Source organism: Dendropsophus ebraccatus, chromosome 8, assembly GCF_027789765.1.
Source record: "Dendropsophus ebraccatus isolate aDenEbr1 chromosome 8, aDenEbr1.pat, whole genome shotgun sequence".
NCBI lineage: Eukaryota > Metazoa > Chordata > Amphibia > Anura > Hylidae > Dendropsophus > Dendropsophus ebraccatus.
In genome coordinates, this window is record NC_091461.1 from 64807416 (window position 1) to 64823329 (window position 15914).

The 15914-nt window shown below is 38.9% G+C and overlaps 1 protein-coding gene across 13 annotated transcripts in view; it reads left to right on the forward strand.

Annotated features, from left to right (window-relative positions):
• The window catches only part of CAMK2G (calcium/calmodulin dependent protein kinase II gamma), a 198501-nt gene that overhangs the window by 167021 nt on the left and 15566 nt on the right, over positions 1 to 15914 (forward strand). For 7 of the 13 annotated variants that reach the window (XM_069980597.1, XM_069980584.1, XM_069980585.1 and 4 more), the window contains 2 exons: positions 12480 to 12548; positions 14254 to 14298. In XM_069980597.1, the coding sequence (XP_069836698.1) occupies positions 12480 to 12548; positions 14254 to 14298 (114 nt within the window). The remainder of the gene's footprint in view (positions 1 to 12479; positions 12549 to 14253; positions 14299 to 15914) is intronic. The other 6 variants (XM_069980586.1, XM_069980588.1, XM_069980591.1 and 3 more) reach the window with 1 other exon arrangement.

The following is a 15914-nucleotide window of genomic DNA, read 5'->3' on the forward strand; positions in this document are numbered from 1 at the left end:
TGTGGGGCCCAATAATTGGATCCAGTACTTTATTAGAATGGTCTGCCTGTTAAATTTCTAATCTACATCTCTGCTATCCCTAAGAACACTGAAGGTGCCAGTAACAAGCCTGCTACCTTTCTCCCTAGCAACCTGGAGTACTCAGCTCACGAGGGATTCTGATCATTGAAGATAAAGGAGAAGCGGCGCTCAACTTAGCATAGTTCCCCTTCACTTCCGTTTGGCATTAGTCAGAACTCCTTAGACAATGAGAAACAAAGAGAAACCACATTTAGGCCTTATTCCCATGTTCTGTATTTTATGGATGACACAGCTGTGGAAGGCCTGTAGTAGAATTCCCCCCTCCAAATAGAAGCACCTCCAATATAATGCTGGGAGCAGGGAAACTGTATGAACACGCGCAATGCAGGCCTTCCATGTCCATGAAACACAACGTGGGAATGAGGCCTTGAAGAAACACTTTTTACTTATTGTGAGGGTCTTGGCGTGCAAACAACTCAAATCCAAACTTCAGACTTTTATTTTTTTCAATTCCAGAATAGATGATTTTGTTGTGATTATGAAATGTCTTTTTCTGGATTTATCAGTGAACTTAAGTTTCAATCAAGTGGGTGTAGCATACAAGTTTGCTGTAGCATACATTGTGGTCTGAGAATCCTACAATTTACACCACGCCTAAATATTCTTAAGTGGCGAAGTGATATTTACTTGCCTTACAGTAATACTCTGTTGCATGAGGTTGTTAAATGAGTTAGGTGTAAAATTAGGTTAGTTACTATAAAAGAGCTATTTATTAATAATGTATGTTTCCTCATGTATAGCTCATTTCTGTGGTTGATTGTGTGCATTATCCCCATTCTGAAAAGATCCAGATAATTTCATTATATTCTAAGCACAATATTCAATGTAAAGAACCAGTTTTAGTCATTCATGCTGTAATACTTGATCACTATTACTGTTAAAATTAATCTTAGGAAGATGCTACAGGCAGTGTCTTTGCCCAGTGCAAAAGTCCACAGCTCCATACAAGCCACACAAACATGCTTATAGACTGAAATCTGATAATGGTTTGTCCTGGGAGCAGTTTTGCAGGACTGAATCCATCTTTTCCAGGCGCTTGGAGCAGAGTCCAAAGGCTGCTGGCTGACAAGCCGATGGCCGAATGTAACAAATTGCTTTGCTTCATACAAATAAATAATATTAAGGCTATGTTTACACTACGTTAGTTTTGTCATAATCACTGCCTTTGTAACAATGGCCGCGATTACTAGGGAACTTATGTAGTGCTGCCTTCTATGGAATCCCAGCCAGAGTGTATACACATAGTATACACTCCGGCCGGGATCCCTAGCTGCTGAATGCATGCTCCATTGTGTGCAGCGCCGAATTCAGATGCCCCCGCATCCGAATTCAGCGGCAGTGAAGATGTTCTTCTCTGACAACGGCCGTTCCGTAGACCCGGCCAGGTCGCGGAACGGCTAGTGTCTTACGTTCGGCCGGTGTGCAGCTGGGAATTCAGATGCAGGCTCGCACAGATGCACCCGCATCCGAATTCAGCTGCAGTGAAGATCATCCGGCCGGGACTGCAGTACAGGCCGGGATGATCTTCTCGGGGTCACGTAACGGCCGGTGTCTTACTACGTGGGAACATGCCCTTATTCTGTAGAATTGCTCATCTCTATTCATTGACATAGAGGTAGTTGCAATATTTAGGAACACCCTTTAATAGCTTGTGGGGCTCATTTGCCCATGTGTTATAGGAACCCATCACAATAAGGGTTAATCTTTTGGGGTTTCTAATGCCAGACTGACTATGTGTTATCTCAAGACAATAAATCTGAGACTATGACTATTAAATTTACTTTTACACCTAATGTATATATGTCTACATTACATGAACTAGATTCATAAAGCCATTTGTATAAGTTCCCGAAGCCTTACAAGTTGTTTATAGGAAAATGTTTGCAGCATCTCTTTTTTTCTAATCTATATCTTGAAGCTCTGTTCTTCATATTCAAAGACAACCCTTTGTCTCCCAGCGAGTAGTGTCTTGTCTGTTGCCATAACAACATAAGCTTGATGACGCAAATTAAAGATGGAGCATACGAGGAACAGCTGAAAAGGTCTCAGTTATGGGATCAGAGACTCTAGCCCCCTGTAATTGTACCCTGGAGAGTCTTACATAAAACATTTTAATGTGCCGCTTTCTATTTGAAAATAATAAATAGATGACAAACTAATAGAATAGACTTGTTCCATAATTAAACATGCTTCCTATGTCATGTATTTTCATAGTCACACATATGATGATACGAAGGCAAGTGCTCCTTCCATTCTCTAGCCCATTGTTTTACAGTCATCAAAATGAGCTTTTTCATGAATAGCCCTCCACTGCACCTTTATGTCGGCTTTTAGTAGTTAGGACTATATAAGTCCATATTAATGTGACGCATGTAAAAACATTCCCGTTTCATATCCACGTCATAAATAATGTAATGGGGTTTCATATTACTAATAGAACATTTAGCTTTCATGTATCTGCAAATACACAACACTTTTTCCCTGCAGATCACTCTAGCTTAATAAATAGGTAACATCACTTTTTTTCTGAATTGGTGCTGTCTTGCACATTTTACCTAGTTCTGTATTTAATAATATATTCTAATGTTTACTTTGATGATTTTATATACAGTATTTGAAACAGTTAGGCTTGGGCTAAATATTAAGCTGCACAATTGTTTTTTGTAGACAAAAGCAAACCGCTTTAGTCATGTGACAGGTATTCATGTAGAATCCATATGAAAAGAAACTTTCGCAGCCAAAGTTGCACAAATTTCCAGTCACACTAATTGTAAAGTAGAGGTGGGGTGTGCCATGTATAGGGTTATGGTTTCGGCCACATGTAGTTAAATTAATGTGGAAATGTGGCCTACGGGACAGACTATTTTAGGACATAAAGAGGTTATGAGTAGAGATTAGTGAACCTCAAACTTGTTCGGGTTTGTCCAAACCAGAACATGCAGCATATGGTTACTGGTGGCTGAAGAAGTTAGATGTAGCACTAAGGCTGCCTGGAAAACATGGATGCAGCCAGCCTCAGGTTCTATCCATGTTTTCCCGGATTCCCTAGAGCTGCACTGAAGTTCAGACATTTTTAATCAAACCTCAAGCATGCTCGAGGTTCGCACATCTCTAGTAATAAGTTAACATAATGACAATATCCTAAAGGGAAGGACTCATTTAGAGGACGCTGCGTAACCAAGATGCAGCTATGATACAGGCATAATTAATGCAGACATGATTTTTGTCAAGGTTTTTTTTATTGATTTAATAATGGTGGAGCAGTTTTGCAAGCAGTTTACGTGCAAAATCATGCAGCCATATTCATAAAACCATGTGACCATTAGCTTTCAATTGGAAAGTCACATTAAACAGTATATCAGCATGTTTTTTTTTATTACATCATGACCACATCTCGGTCATGGCTTCAACCATAAGAGACCATCTCTTATCACTAATAATTTCAGATTGCTCTTCTAGTGAGAAGTGCACTTCCTGTGCATTTATATGGTAGTTCTGTACAACATTGTGGTATCTTCTTCTGAACAATATCCCTGCAGTATAACAGCCACTGAATCATAGCAAGATTTAAAGTGGATGTCTCCCCACCGTGTCTCCCCACTTCCTCCTTGTGACATAAAATAATAAACAACCTATCCTTATTCCTCCCACTACTGACCCCGCTGTCCTCCTGTCTTGTCTATGTACCTGTTGTGCTGACTTTCACTGATGTCCCACAACTGCTCAGCTCTGTGGCAAAGCAGGGAGCTGGGACATCAGTGGAAGTTGGCAGAATGGAAACACAGCCAAGAAAAAAGATGATCACACAGCAGGGGAAGCGAGGGAGGGTGATTATGGCTCATTTATTGTTTTATGCCTTTGCTAGGCAGTGGGACGAATTTAAGATTTCCTCAGACAATCTCTTCAATTCTCTCAGGTTTCAAATAAGATCCTTAGAAAAAAAAAAAAGAAACCCTCTGTATGGCTCTATATGATATCACAGCTATACAGAGATACAGTATGATCCCAACCATTTCATATTGACCTTAAAGGGGTAATTCAGAATTATAAAAACATGGCCACTTTCTTTCAGAGACAGCACCATTGTTACCTTTAATTTAGGTAGGGATTTGCAATTCGGTTTAAGTAAACTGAGTGGATCTTCATTGCAGACCACACCTGAACTGGAGACAAGAGTCATGTTGTCTCTGGAAGACTGCTGGATAACCATTTAAACAGAGCCATAATATAATTGTCTGCATGAGCACTTATTCACAAAGAAAAAAAAAAATTGCACAGTCTTACCTAGGTGGTCACCTTGGATATTGGATCTGCTTTAGCTGATAGCAGGAGTATGTTTTGACTTACTTTTTCTCCTGTGGGTTAGAGGATAGCTTTTCTGCGCTTCTGTATGTCTCTCTCATGTTTGTATTCTATTTATTTGATTGGTTGCTTGTTTTCCTGCTCTCTGCTGGGACTGGCTCCTCCACTCTTTTGCCTCACTAACGTGGTTTACCGTTGTCTGTTCTTTTTTTTTTTTTTTTTATTACCATGCTCCCTCCTTTCTTTCTTTCTATCTGCTTCTTTCTGTCTCTTTCTTACTCTATTACCTCCTCTGGTCTGTCTAGAAAAGGAAGTCAAGTTCCAGTGTGCATTTAATGGTGAGCACCTATCCTCGGCTGCCATGCATCACTGCATTGCTCACCACTCCATCTATATTCCATGCATGTCCAGGTCACATTCATCTCCATTTAGTGCATGCTGTTGCAGTCTCCATGCTGCATTCCTAATTTCAACTTTACTCAAATCTGGTCCAGTCTTTGCTTTGACGTCTGTACTTCTTGTCCATTTCACACTGCACTGTAGCCATAACTGTAACCTTTAGATGCCATGTAGAATGAATACAATGATCATGGTTTAGTGTGGCGGTATGGTGGAAAGGAAAGGCACACCAGCACAACAGAGCAAACAATTTCTAAATTTGTTCTCTGTGATTGGTCAAGCCATTACCAAAGACCAGAATGAAATACTTTCATGTGTAAAGTTAGTATTGCCACATTGTACATTATAAGGTTAACAAGGTAAACAAAATGTTGTTCTGCAATCCAGACTTAGTGATGTTCAGGGACATATATGGGAGGCGGGGGGGGTTGTCAAATGTTGAGCAGGGGAACACTGGAGTAGTTGCCTATAGCAGCCAACAAAATTCCAGCCTTAATTTTAGGCGCCTTTTTACAACTGAAGGAAGCCATCTGATTAGCTTCAATGGTCAGGTGCTCTACTTTTCCTTTGCACATAGTTTGATAAATCTCCCCCATTGTGAATTGTAATACTTACTGTGAAACCACAATTGTCTTGTTTTGCCCAAAGTGACCAATCACAGCTCAGGTTTAATTTTTAGCAGATCTTGTTAAATCTGAGCAGTGATTTGTTGCTGTGGGCAAAATGACACAACAGTTTTCACTGTTTTTATTAATTCCTCCACTGTATTTGTATACACTTCTTTCTTGGACATCTCCAAGCTAGATCAGTAACCCTTTACATTGGCAATTGAATGATAGAAAGTAAGCAATTCTAAAAAGGATCATTGCTAAGTTAGGTAGTGGTCACAACATGGCTCAATGTCCCTCCAGTTTGCTGGTTTCAGCACACTTCGGTGCAGTTTCCAAATTGATTGTTAATAGTGCCTGTAATACGTTATTTATTATGACATTCAATGTTCTGCTTTTTAGAATTCAGAATGTGATCAGACAGACTGTGACTGCATAAATCGATCTTACTGAGCCTATTACACGGCTTGATGATTGTCTAGCAAGCTGCACGGAAATTATTGGTGATGTCCATGCAGCCCTCACTTTCACATAGAAAACAATAAAGTTTATACTTACCTGTGCTCTCCCCATGTCTTTTTGCCTCCTCTTTGCGTATCCTGCTTCCTGCAGTCACCTCTGACACTTATGGCCCTATCTCTTCAGTTACAGGCCACTCAGCCAATCACTGGTCAAGACAGGACAGCCAATTCTTCTAATGGGTATGGGCACTTAAAGTGTACCTGTTGTTATAACCTTCAAAGTCTAAATCAACAGTATGTGTGTTATGAAGTTTGCAATATATATATAAACACACACACACACTTGCCAGAAATCCAGGTCCAGTCTCCTGAAGACCTGGGATACACAGGACTTCCTGTTTTTAGACTCTTTGGAATAAAAAAAAAGTCAGAACACAGGAAGTGCGGTGTTTTCCATGAACTTAATGTAAATTGCAAACTTGCTTTATATCACATCTACTGTTGATCTAGGTTTTGAAAGGTATTATGACAGTGACACTTTAAACACTGTGGGCCGTAAGAATTTCTGTTCTCTGTTCAAGAGCTTTTTTGTTCTTTAAAAATTGTGCGCAAAATATTTAGATGCAAAAAGATTGGTTATTAATGTACTGTCTGTACCGAACATGCCCCTGTAAGCCAGATTGATGGCAGTCAAATAGCTGTGCTCTAACCATGGCGATTTTCTGAAGGTGTAGTCATTCATCACTTACACAAGACATGCCTCTTTTGTCCATTTATGAGCAGAACAGTCTCTCTATAGCTTAGTTGTCTATGAAGTACATACAGGACTACCTTAAACCTTGTAGTATGTGGTTAGCTGTATGTACAGTCATTGTCTGTAGGATAGGAGTTATAAAAGCTGAATCACCGGCACTGCAGCTGGATTATGTGATGCCCAGACTGTGTGGCTAATATCTTAATAACTAAAGGATTACATCATCACCACTACTGTCAGACCTCAGATCTCTTCCCTCTCTACCACGTCTACCCTTCTTGTTTTTCTATATAACCCCTACCTAATGCAAAGTGATGTGCAAGATAGAATGTGTGCCCCCAATAAGGGACCAAGAGTGCAGTGATTATAGTAGGTGAGTCTATATGGTAGTTTGTTGCAGAGCTAAAACACTCCCCTGACTCACTGCCTGTCTCTTCTTTGTCTGTATTCTCAGTATTTTTATGTCACTGAACTATTACTTGCTGAACCTAGATAAGACTCTCTCTCTCTCTCTCTCTCTCTCTCTCTCTCTCTCTCTGCAAAGCTAGGGGCTTTATGGAAAGTGCAGGCTGCATGAGCAAACCATAGGTTATAGACAGAAACCCATATGTGCCACATTAACTAAGATAGATATACACAATACCCTCTACATGTTTATGTAATAATTGTCTCTCCTTCACTTTATAAGCACCTAAGAAAAAGTGATTCTCTTGGCTCATTCATTAATCTTGGTCAGGTTTTACAGTTCAAGGTGATACTGAAAGTCATAACCTGCTTTGCAAAATTAACATTTTCCATTTCTGCAGCCATTTTAATTAGTCAAAGCATTTTTACCAGACATGTTATAAAAAAAAGTGGACCAAGTCCCACCCCCAATGCTTTGAGAACTGTGAATGTTAAAGGAGAAGTCTGGCTGTAGTAAAATTCTGAGAGTCAGCTGGAAATAAAATAACAATCCAAGGATTGCTTACCTCTCCCTGTGCCCACAATGCGCCGCCTTACTGGCTTCAGGATCCATGCCAGAATGCATTTTCCCCAAGTTGAGATGATATTTCAGCGGATGGATTGCGCGCTCAGCCAATCAGTGACGATCCAGCGCTGGAGAGGTGAGTTGGTATAGTTTGTTATGCTTTCCCGTGCCCTGCCTATTGGCAAAAATTGCTGCAGCAGGACTCTTGGATTTAGGAGAGGAAAAAAAATATATAATATATACATTTATAACTGTTTAATATTGTTATATTTTATATCTTCAGGGAAATATATTTCTCTTTAAGAGTGCGTTCACACGTACATTTGATGGTACGAATCTGCAGCAGATTTGATGGCCTAGAATTGATTTGCTTTGAATCTGCAGCTTCAAATCTGCGCCATCAAATCTGCTGCAGATCCTATACGTGTGAACGCACCCTAAAATGTATAGCATAATAATCATACTTGTAAACTGAATGGAAATTTGTTAGACTTTGTCCTATATGATTATGGAAAAGTATAGTTTTCCTCATCTACAGCTTATTTTAAAACTATTTCTATGTTTTAGGGAAAGCATCTCTGCAATAAAGCAGCAGTTGAAATGGGAATTAGAGAGCCTGCTACTATATCATTGGCTGTAGGCTAGGACTTTAGGATGTAAATGCAGCTATAAAAAAGTGATGCAAAGTGAGAGAAAACATCAGAGCAGAGAGAGCCCACCCACCAATTTCCAGGGTAGTATATCTGAGATATCGGACCATTTTATTATGTAATGAGATGATCTGTACACTTTGGCCGATAAGCTATTAAAGTAAGGATCACATTGCAGACTTATTTCCATATGTTCTAAGTCATGAATGGAATAGTCCTTTAAATTGTCTCACCTACCCTTCCTCCTCTTCTTTGTGGTTAATGGTTTATACACATTCTGTAACAAACATATACAAAGTGTGTGTGTGTGTGTATGTATGTATAATATATATATACAGCTGCCTGTATAGATATACATGTATCTTTAGATCAGTGATAGAGAAGTGTCTACTACTGATGTCAGTGACAGGATGGCTGTAAGCCCTTTCATGGGCCATTTATTTTTAATAACAAATGTGCATTGCTGCAGAAAATACTATTATTTTGTCAGACTCCCAGCCACCACTTGCAGAGAACTGTAAATAATAACTCCCATGACAGATGAAAATTGCAGTGCTTTATCATGTAAAAGATACATTTATTGAGACAAATTGCAGATTACACACATGGATACAGTAATCATTTGTTAGGCAAACATCAGACATGGCAGTAAGATCTGGATAGGGGCATGAGGATTGTAGTTAAATAGGCTTTTAATATAGATTGTTGTTGGCCATGCACCTTAGTTAGCGGTTGGCTAAACAAGCTTGGACTAACATTCCAGCCTATGAATCCTGAAGAGCAGATCTTTTATACTTCCCTCTTTTTCTGTCATTTAAGGATGTAAAAATAGGGTTAGGCTCACACTAGCTCAAAAAAGCACTTCCAACGTATACTCGTCTCCTTTTATTCAGTAGCACAATGAAAAACACTTTATACAGCAAAATTAAATGTATTGAAATGGACAAGACTCTGAGTGAAACTACACTGAATGGGCCTGTGTTACAAGTAAGAAATTGTAGATGGAGGAAAGCAAGTCCAAACAATTGTACAGGAGGGGTAGACTTCACCTTGATTTGTTGCTGAATCCATGCCTAAGAAGAAGCCAAATGTGTGCACTGCCGCTACATATAAAAGTATATCATACCCTTAGTACATATGGGGGGGGCACCACTCCAAATCCAAGAGCTCTAGTTTATGTATAAAATTTAACAGAAAACATGCAGCTAACTTTTTTTTTTTTTTACATAAAAAAAAAATCTTTTAAGAGGTTTTTTTTTTTTGCGCAACATGGTCGTTAGGAATCTACCAAGGTGTTATCCTAATATAACTTGATCTCATGAACACTTAACATTTAATGTGTAATAATTCATTATTATTCCAGATTTGGACTTAATGCTTCAATTTTTTTTTGACCTTCTGTTGGATGGATTATATTGTAGGTGGGAGACCCTTTACAGATTTTGAATAAGGCCCCAGGAACATCAAGTTACACTTCTGGCTAAAAGATTATTAGAAAAAAAGATCTGTTGGTTTTGACATGACAAGCCTCTTAGTGCAACTTTCTCAGGAAACCTAATACGCGGTGATTCATACTCTTTAGACATCTGTGGCCTTTTTTTTTTCTCATTTAACCACTGCAGTTACAGCAGAACAACATCCAGAAAAAGTGCTTCAAAAAGTGTGCAAATCTCAACCTTTGACCGTACATTTTCTCTGCTGTGGAGAAATTGGAGCCACATAGAGGAAATCTTGTAGCTTCTGAACAGTGTCACCTCATTTCTTTTAATTTGTGCTGTAAGAGATGAGATATAATAAATCAAGGTCTAAAGACACATTAAATTACAGGGGTTGCTAAAGATTAGAAAGACATTGATGCTTTTGTCCAAAAATACAGCAACACATCGGTCTATGTTTGGTATTCAAGCTTAGCTACCTTGAAGTAGATGGGGCTGAGTTGTAATAACACTCACACTGTGAGTTGACAGATATGGTGCTAGTTGTGGAAGAAAGCCAATATGCTTGTCCAATTTAGGACAACCCCTTTGAACCCTTTACATGTGTTGAATTGACACAAGCACAGATTTGTTAACCAAAGACATTGAGAGATTTATGATAGACAGCAACATTAAAAAATAAAAATTGTAAAAAAAAAAACAAAAAAAAACTTGTTGATAATAGTAGAAATAGATAAGCCTCAAAGGACAGTTAGTTATAGAGCAGTGCTTAAAGGGATATTTCAGCCAGGACCCCTTTTTCAGCAATGCCTGAGGAGGGGGACAGTGGAAACAATAACATCCACTTACCTCCCTTGCTTTGCATTTTGACGCTCCGGCCCCCTGGTGTCTGGCTGCTTCCTGATCTTAAGATGAGACTAGATATGGCAGGCCCACTCAGCCGTTCAACAGCTGCAGTGGTGTCCCGCCTCTGCCACAGAACAGTTGAGCGGGCCAGTCACCAGGATGTGGCCAGACACCGGGAATAGAAGCTGCAGAATGTGAGTGGCAGCACTGAGCCAAATATGTGAATGTTATTGTTTTCGCCCACCGCTTCTTTGGAGTACCCCTTAAAATTGTGCCTTAAAGTGTCACAAAAGAAAAACTTTTGACATGTCAGAGAAGTACCAAAAGTTTTATCGGTCCTTGTTTGAGAGTCCAAAATCTGAATAATCAGTAGATTGAGCAGGGAGAGGACTTTGCCGATGCATGATCCTCTACCCTATGTTTGGCAGCGTGAAGAGAGGTGCCCCATAGACTTGCACCAAGCAGCCTACTTATCACGTGACGTGGGAAAAGAACCACGTTAAGTCAAGACTTCTCCTTTTTCCCAATTGATTGTGGTCTAAACACTCAGACCCCAACCAGTCAAAACTTTTGACATGTTTTTGTGTCAGTGTCTCTTTAAAGTGTTACTGAGACATGTCATCAGATGTGTCAAAAGCTACTGATCGATCGGCCCTCACTTCTCTCTCTCCTCAGCTGTCAGTCAAATTCAGCCTGTCGCTTCATTACAGTTTATGTAGCAAACGTGTCAGATGTTCTGCTGGTCAGGGAGTGGAGCGCTCTCTCTCTGGGTATATCTCAGGGTTGCATCTGGTCTCAGGACTGACAACTGGTGCAATCAGTAACATCTGACATGTCTTATGACACTTCAAAGTTACTGCAAAAAACCTAATGCTTTAAGCCTAGGAGGAAAACTGGGCAAGTGATCTACAGTGTTTGGTTCACTTTAATTTGGTAACCAGACTTTTTTTTTTTTCAGAAAGATTAAAAACTGATGCAAACTGCTACTTTTTACAATTGGATCAGTTGTGTTAACAAAAGTGGGCCATCAACAAAATTAAGCTGTGTATCCAGTCTTACTCCTAAACGGAGAAGTTGCTTATAATGTGCCTATGTTGATGCTCATTCTGGTCAATCATATCTTCTTGCATATGAAAAACCAAGGCGGTTTATGACATTATTCTGTGCATGTACCAAAAGTGTTGAGTAGGTTGGTTAGAAGGCAAACCATTATTTGGAAAACCAAGATAGACCAGCAGCTTTGGACATAGACCAAAATCTTTGTATTGTGCATTTACTGTATGCCTGTTTTTAAGATTTAGGAGTTAAAATGAAGTATATAGTTTGCATATAATGCCTGAAATAGGATGTTGCTATTTGTTATGGTTACACAAGGTAGCTTTTTGGCCATCTAGGTTAGTGCATCCCAAACCTGTCCTCAAGAAATCCTGAGCAGGCCGTGTCCTGAGAATTTCCTTTGTCACACAAGTTATTTAGTTAGTTTAATTAAGTAAGCACTTAGCAACTCCACTTTCCTTTGGAGACTGTGACTACGCAGACTACCTTTCATTGCCCGTGCTGTCCACCAAGCATTACTTCCATATCACAGCCATACCAGTTTTCTATGTACGTTCTCATTTACCACTTTATAATGTTTGGCAAACCGCGAGCAAATGACATAATTTACAGAGCTCGGTATCATGTCACCTGTGTCTTTTGTGATGATTACATTGTTCTATAGTGACGGCATAGTAAATGAAATGATCTCCAAATCTTCAAAACATTTTCCGACTGTTTTATGTCTCATAGTGCATCATTTCCTCTGTCAGCATTTTTAGAAGTCTCTTCATTACCTTTGGTTTCAGAGGAAACCAGTGTTTTCTCCAGTACATGTGTTCCAAGAGGAGAAAACTGAACCATTTCTTTTATCTTCTGACAGCATAAACCAATTCACCCCATCAACAGAACTAAACCATCTGTTTTTCTATCTCAGCCGCAGACCAACAACAAAAACAGCATAGTAAGCCCAGCAAAAGAAAACCCCCCATTGCAGACAACAATGGTATCTTCCCCGTCTACTATTATTTTGGGGTTTCGGTGTCTGGGATGTGAGCAGTGGGAATGCTGCTTGTGCTGTGAAATCCAATACTCATGTTTGCCTTTTATTTTACTTCTGCTCTTGTTGTGTTTGTTTGTGGAATATGGGAGAAGAGTTGGCAGTGACCTCCTGGCATCCTTATATAATTGGCAACTATAAACACCCAACCCCTGATGGTCCCAACACCTCATATAATAGTGTTGTGACTTAGTATTATAAATAATGAACTCAGCAGTATTATAAATAATGAACTCAGCAGTGAAGGTACAAAGGAACCAGGTGGTCATCTGCATCAGATGTAGAAGTGGTAAGCAAAACACTAACATAAGACCTTCTTGTATTGTCATGGCTTACTAAACTGGTGCTGCATTTTCTAAACAATGCCTTGGAATAGAGAACCAGATAATCACATAATGTCTACTCTCTCTTAATTATTTTCTGTATGTCTAATAGGAAATATAGAATTATTAGGCAATTGTCAGTTAAGTCCACATTATACAGTACCAACTTCTCCACTGTAAATCTAGATTTCACCAAGGCATTCCCCACACTTGAAATATGGTGGACCTCATGCCTTCATTGTTAAGACCTGCATGCAGTCGCCAGACTAGTACCATTGACCTCATCCATGCTCACCACTGTGTGTCATTTCCATTATTGGTGATTGTGAAAACTGTTTACAACTAACTTTACCTTGGATGTCTTTTTTTAATGTTTGATTGGAAAGCTTCACACTGATCTTAACATTTTTTTATAGAACGGATACTTGTTTCACATTATTGGGTCAGAGATGGGCCACGGTTGGCTAAGATTAGCCAGTGTTGAGCTAAGTGTGCCCCCTCCAGTCACCTGTAGCTATATATTTGTGAATACCAATTTACAGTAAAGAAAATATATTCCGTGGCACATCACTTACCCATAGCTCATTGAGAATTACCTTTAAGTAACAGAAACAAAGGCTATGGACATTTCTGAATGTCAGGTCTCAAATTGTGAAACCTATAATAATAAAAATCTAAAGAACAATACATAAATATGAATACATTCAATGAACATTAAATTTTTCCCAAGCAGTAAAGTGTGTCTCAATACCCACAATACTTGCGTAGAAAACATGGCCTTTGTTTCTTTGTGCACATACACCATGGAGTCTGGCAGCAATTAAATTGGCACTCTGTAGCAGTTTTAAATACTGGGGTGTACCTTTGCTTTATTGGGAATGGGAAATCATCACATCTTGCGTGGCTGCACCACTTTTTTTTTTTGGGGGGGGGGGGGTAGTGGTGGTCATTATTACATTTACATGCAGAGTGTCCTATTTAAAAAGGATCACCATTTGTGCTTGGGGATTCATTTTTGTCATCAGATGTAACACTACTGGATTTTTTTTATTATACCATCGGAGGGTTTTATTGTGTTTTTTTCCACGGTCTACTTGCATTGTTTTCTATTTCAATAAAATGTTCTTTACACATATGGACACAGGTCTTTCTAGTATCCCTAGACTAACTTCCAAAATGTAGTTTTCTTTGTCTTGCTGTGTGTGAAGTCTGGTTTCTATGTAATGTACTGTTTTATCATAGTCTTTCTATTATCCATCTGTGTTTTCTGTTTATCCCCCTTTCCTTCTTATTGTATCTGACTCTTTCTTATTTGTGCTCCTTTTCAGGAACCTCAAACAACTGTTGTCCATAATGCAACAGATGGAATTAAAGTGAGTATGCCCTTCACTTAAAGAGGTATTCTGTTGTCCGGAAAAATTTAAATAGACTATTACCCCAATATATATATAACACTAATCGTATTACCCACCCTCTGAGTGATATCACCACCTCTGATTAGCCGTACACCACCTCTTTGTCATTTAGGGACATTTAGGTAGAGTGAAGTGTATTTACACATGCTGCCCTGTGCTAAACAAGACTTGAGGAAATGCAGTGCAATTCCAGGATTGTAGTACTGAGTAACTGCTCAACAACTAGGGAGTACACCTAGGAAGTACAGGACTAAGACTCCCAAAACAAATGGATTTTGGTGATTTAAAGTTTAACTGTCATTTAAAACTACATTGCAGAAATCAGTAGTACAAGTGATTTTAAGAAACTCTTTAATAGGTTGTATTAGGCAAAAGAGTTTACTTCTGTTCTCAAACAACCCATCCACACACACTCTTGTCAGGCAAAGTTGTCTATATCACAGAGGAACAAAGTCATGACGGGTTTGCTGTGTCCTTTATCACCTATACAGTGGGGGGGGGAATGCTGAGGGGGATGGGTGAGCAGGAAGAGCAGACAAACAGCCTGTGCAGTGTGGAGACTATCTGGGCACAGAAAATGCTGTATTTACAGGTCAGACATCTCAGTGCTCTTTTGCCTAATAAAACTTGTTACAGTTTCCTAAAATCGCTTGTACTATTGATTTCTGCAAAGTTGTTTCTAAATGACAGTTACACTTTAAAATCTGGGCTAGACAAATTACTAATAGTGTATGCTTCTCTGCATTATAATTATCACTATTATTTTACCTGATATCAGAGTACCCCTTTAAGGTCCTTCTGCATGTACAGATTATTGCTGCTATTATGTATACAAGTCAAGTAGATCCATGCATAACATAACTGCACAAACATCCCTAAATCATTTTTGCAGCTGATTGCTTCCATTTTTGTCTACATCACATACTGTTTTTACATGAGGACCTAAGAGTTGTTTTTTGGGGGCTGCATAAATATGCGATCAGGTAACAACCTACCACGTTTTTTCATTGTCAGATCACATGATCTTTTATACTGGGTGATAATCAACATTCTTAAAAAGCATACATTCCGCTCATAATCAGCCCTTTATTCATACCATCTTTACTGGGGTTTTTTTTTTTTTGTGTTTTTTTTTTTTAATCTTTTCAACAATTTTACTTGTTTGACACTTACAACACATTGCAAAAATTACAGAATTTACCTTGGACATAAGAGTCTATCCATATACAAAACCCTTGTTGTTGCCCACCCATGATTTTCCCTAAACGAACATCACAGATTTTGCAGGTCCTGCATGAGTAATGCACACCATCCTATCTTTTAATTGTTACGGAAATAACTTTCATAGAATATTTTTACCTGTTTGTGATGCGTCTTTTGATCATCCAAAGCTGTTCTGCTCTTATGTGCTAATAATAACCAGTATTACTTGTGCTTTCATTAAAGCTGCATAGCAGTGTACCACATTTGTATGTGAGAATAACTGGAAAATAAGGTTATATTTAGGAATTTCAAAAGTAATATGAAACATATATAAAGTAATATTTCCTTTCATAGGATTACTTTGTGCATGA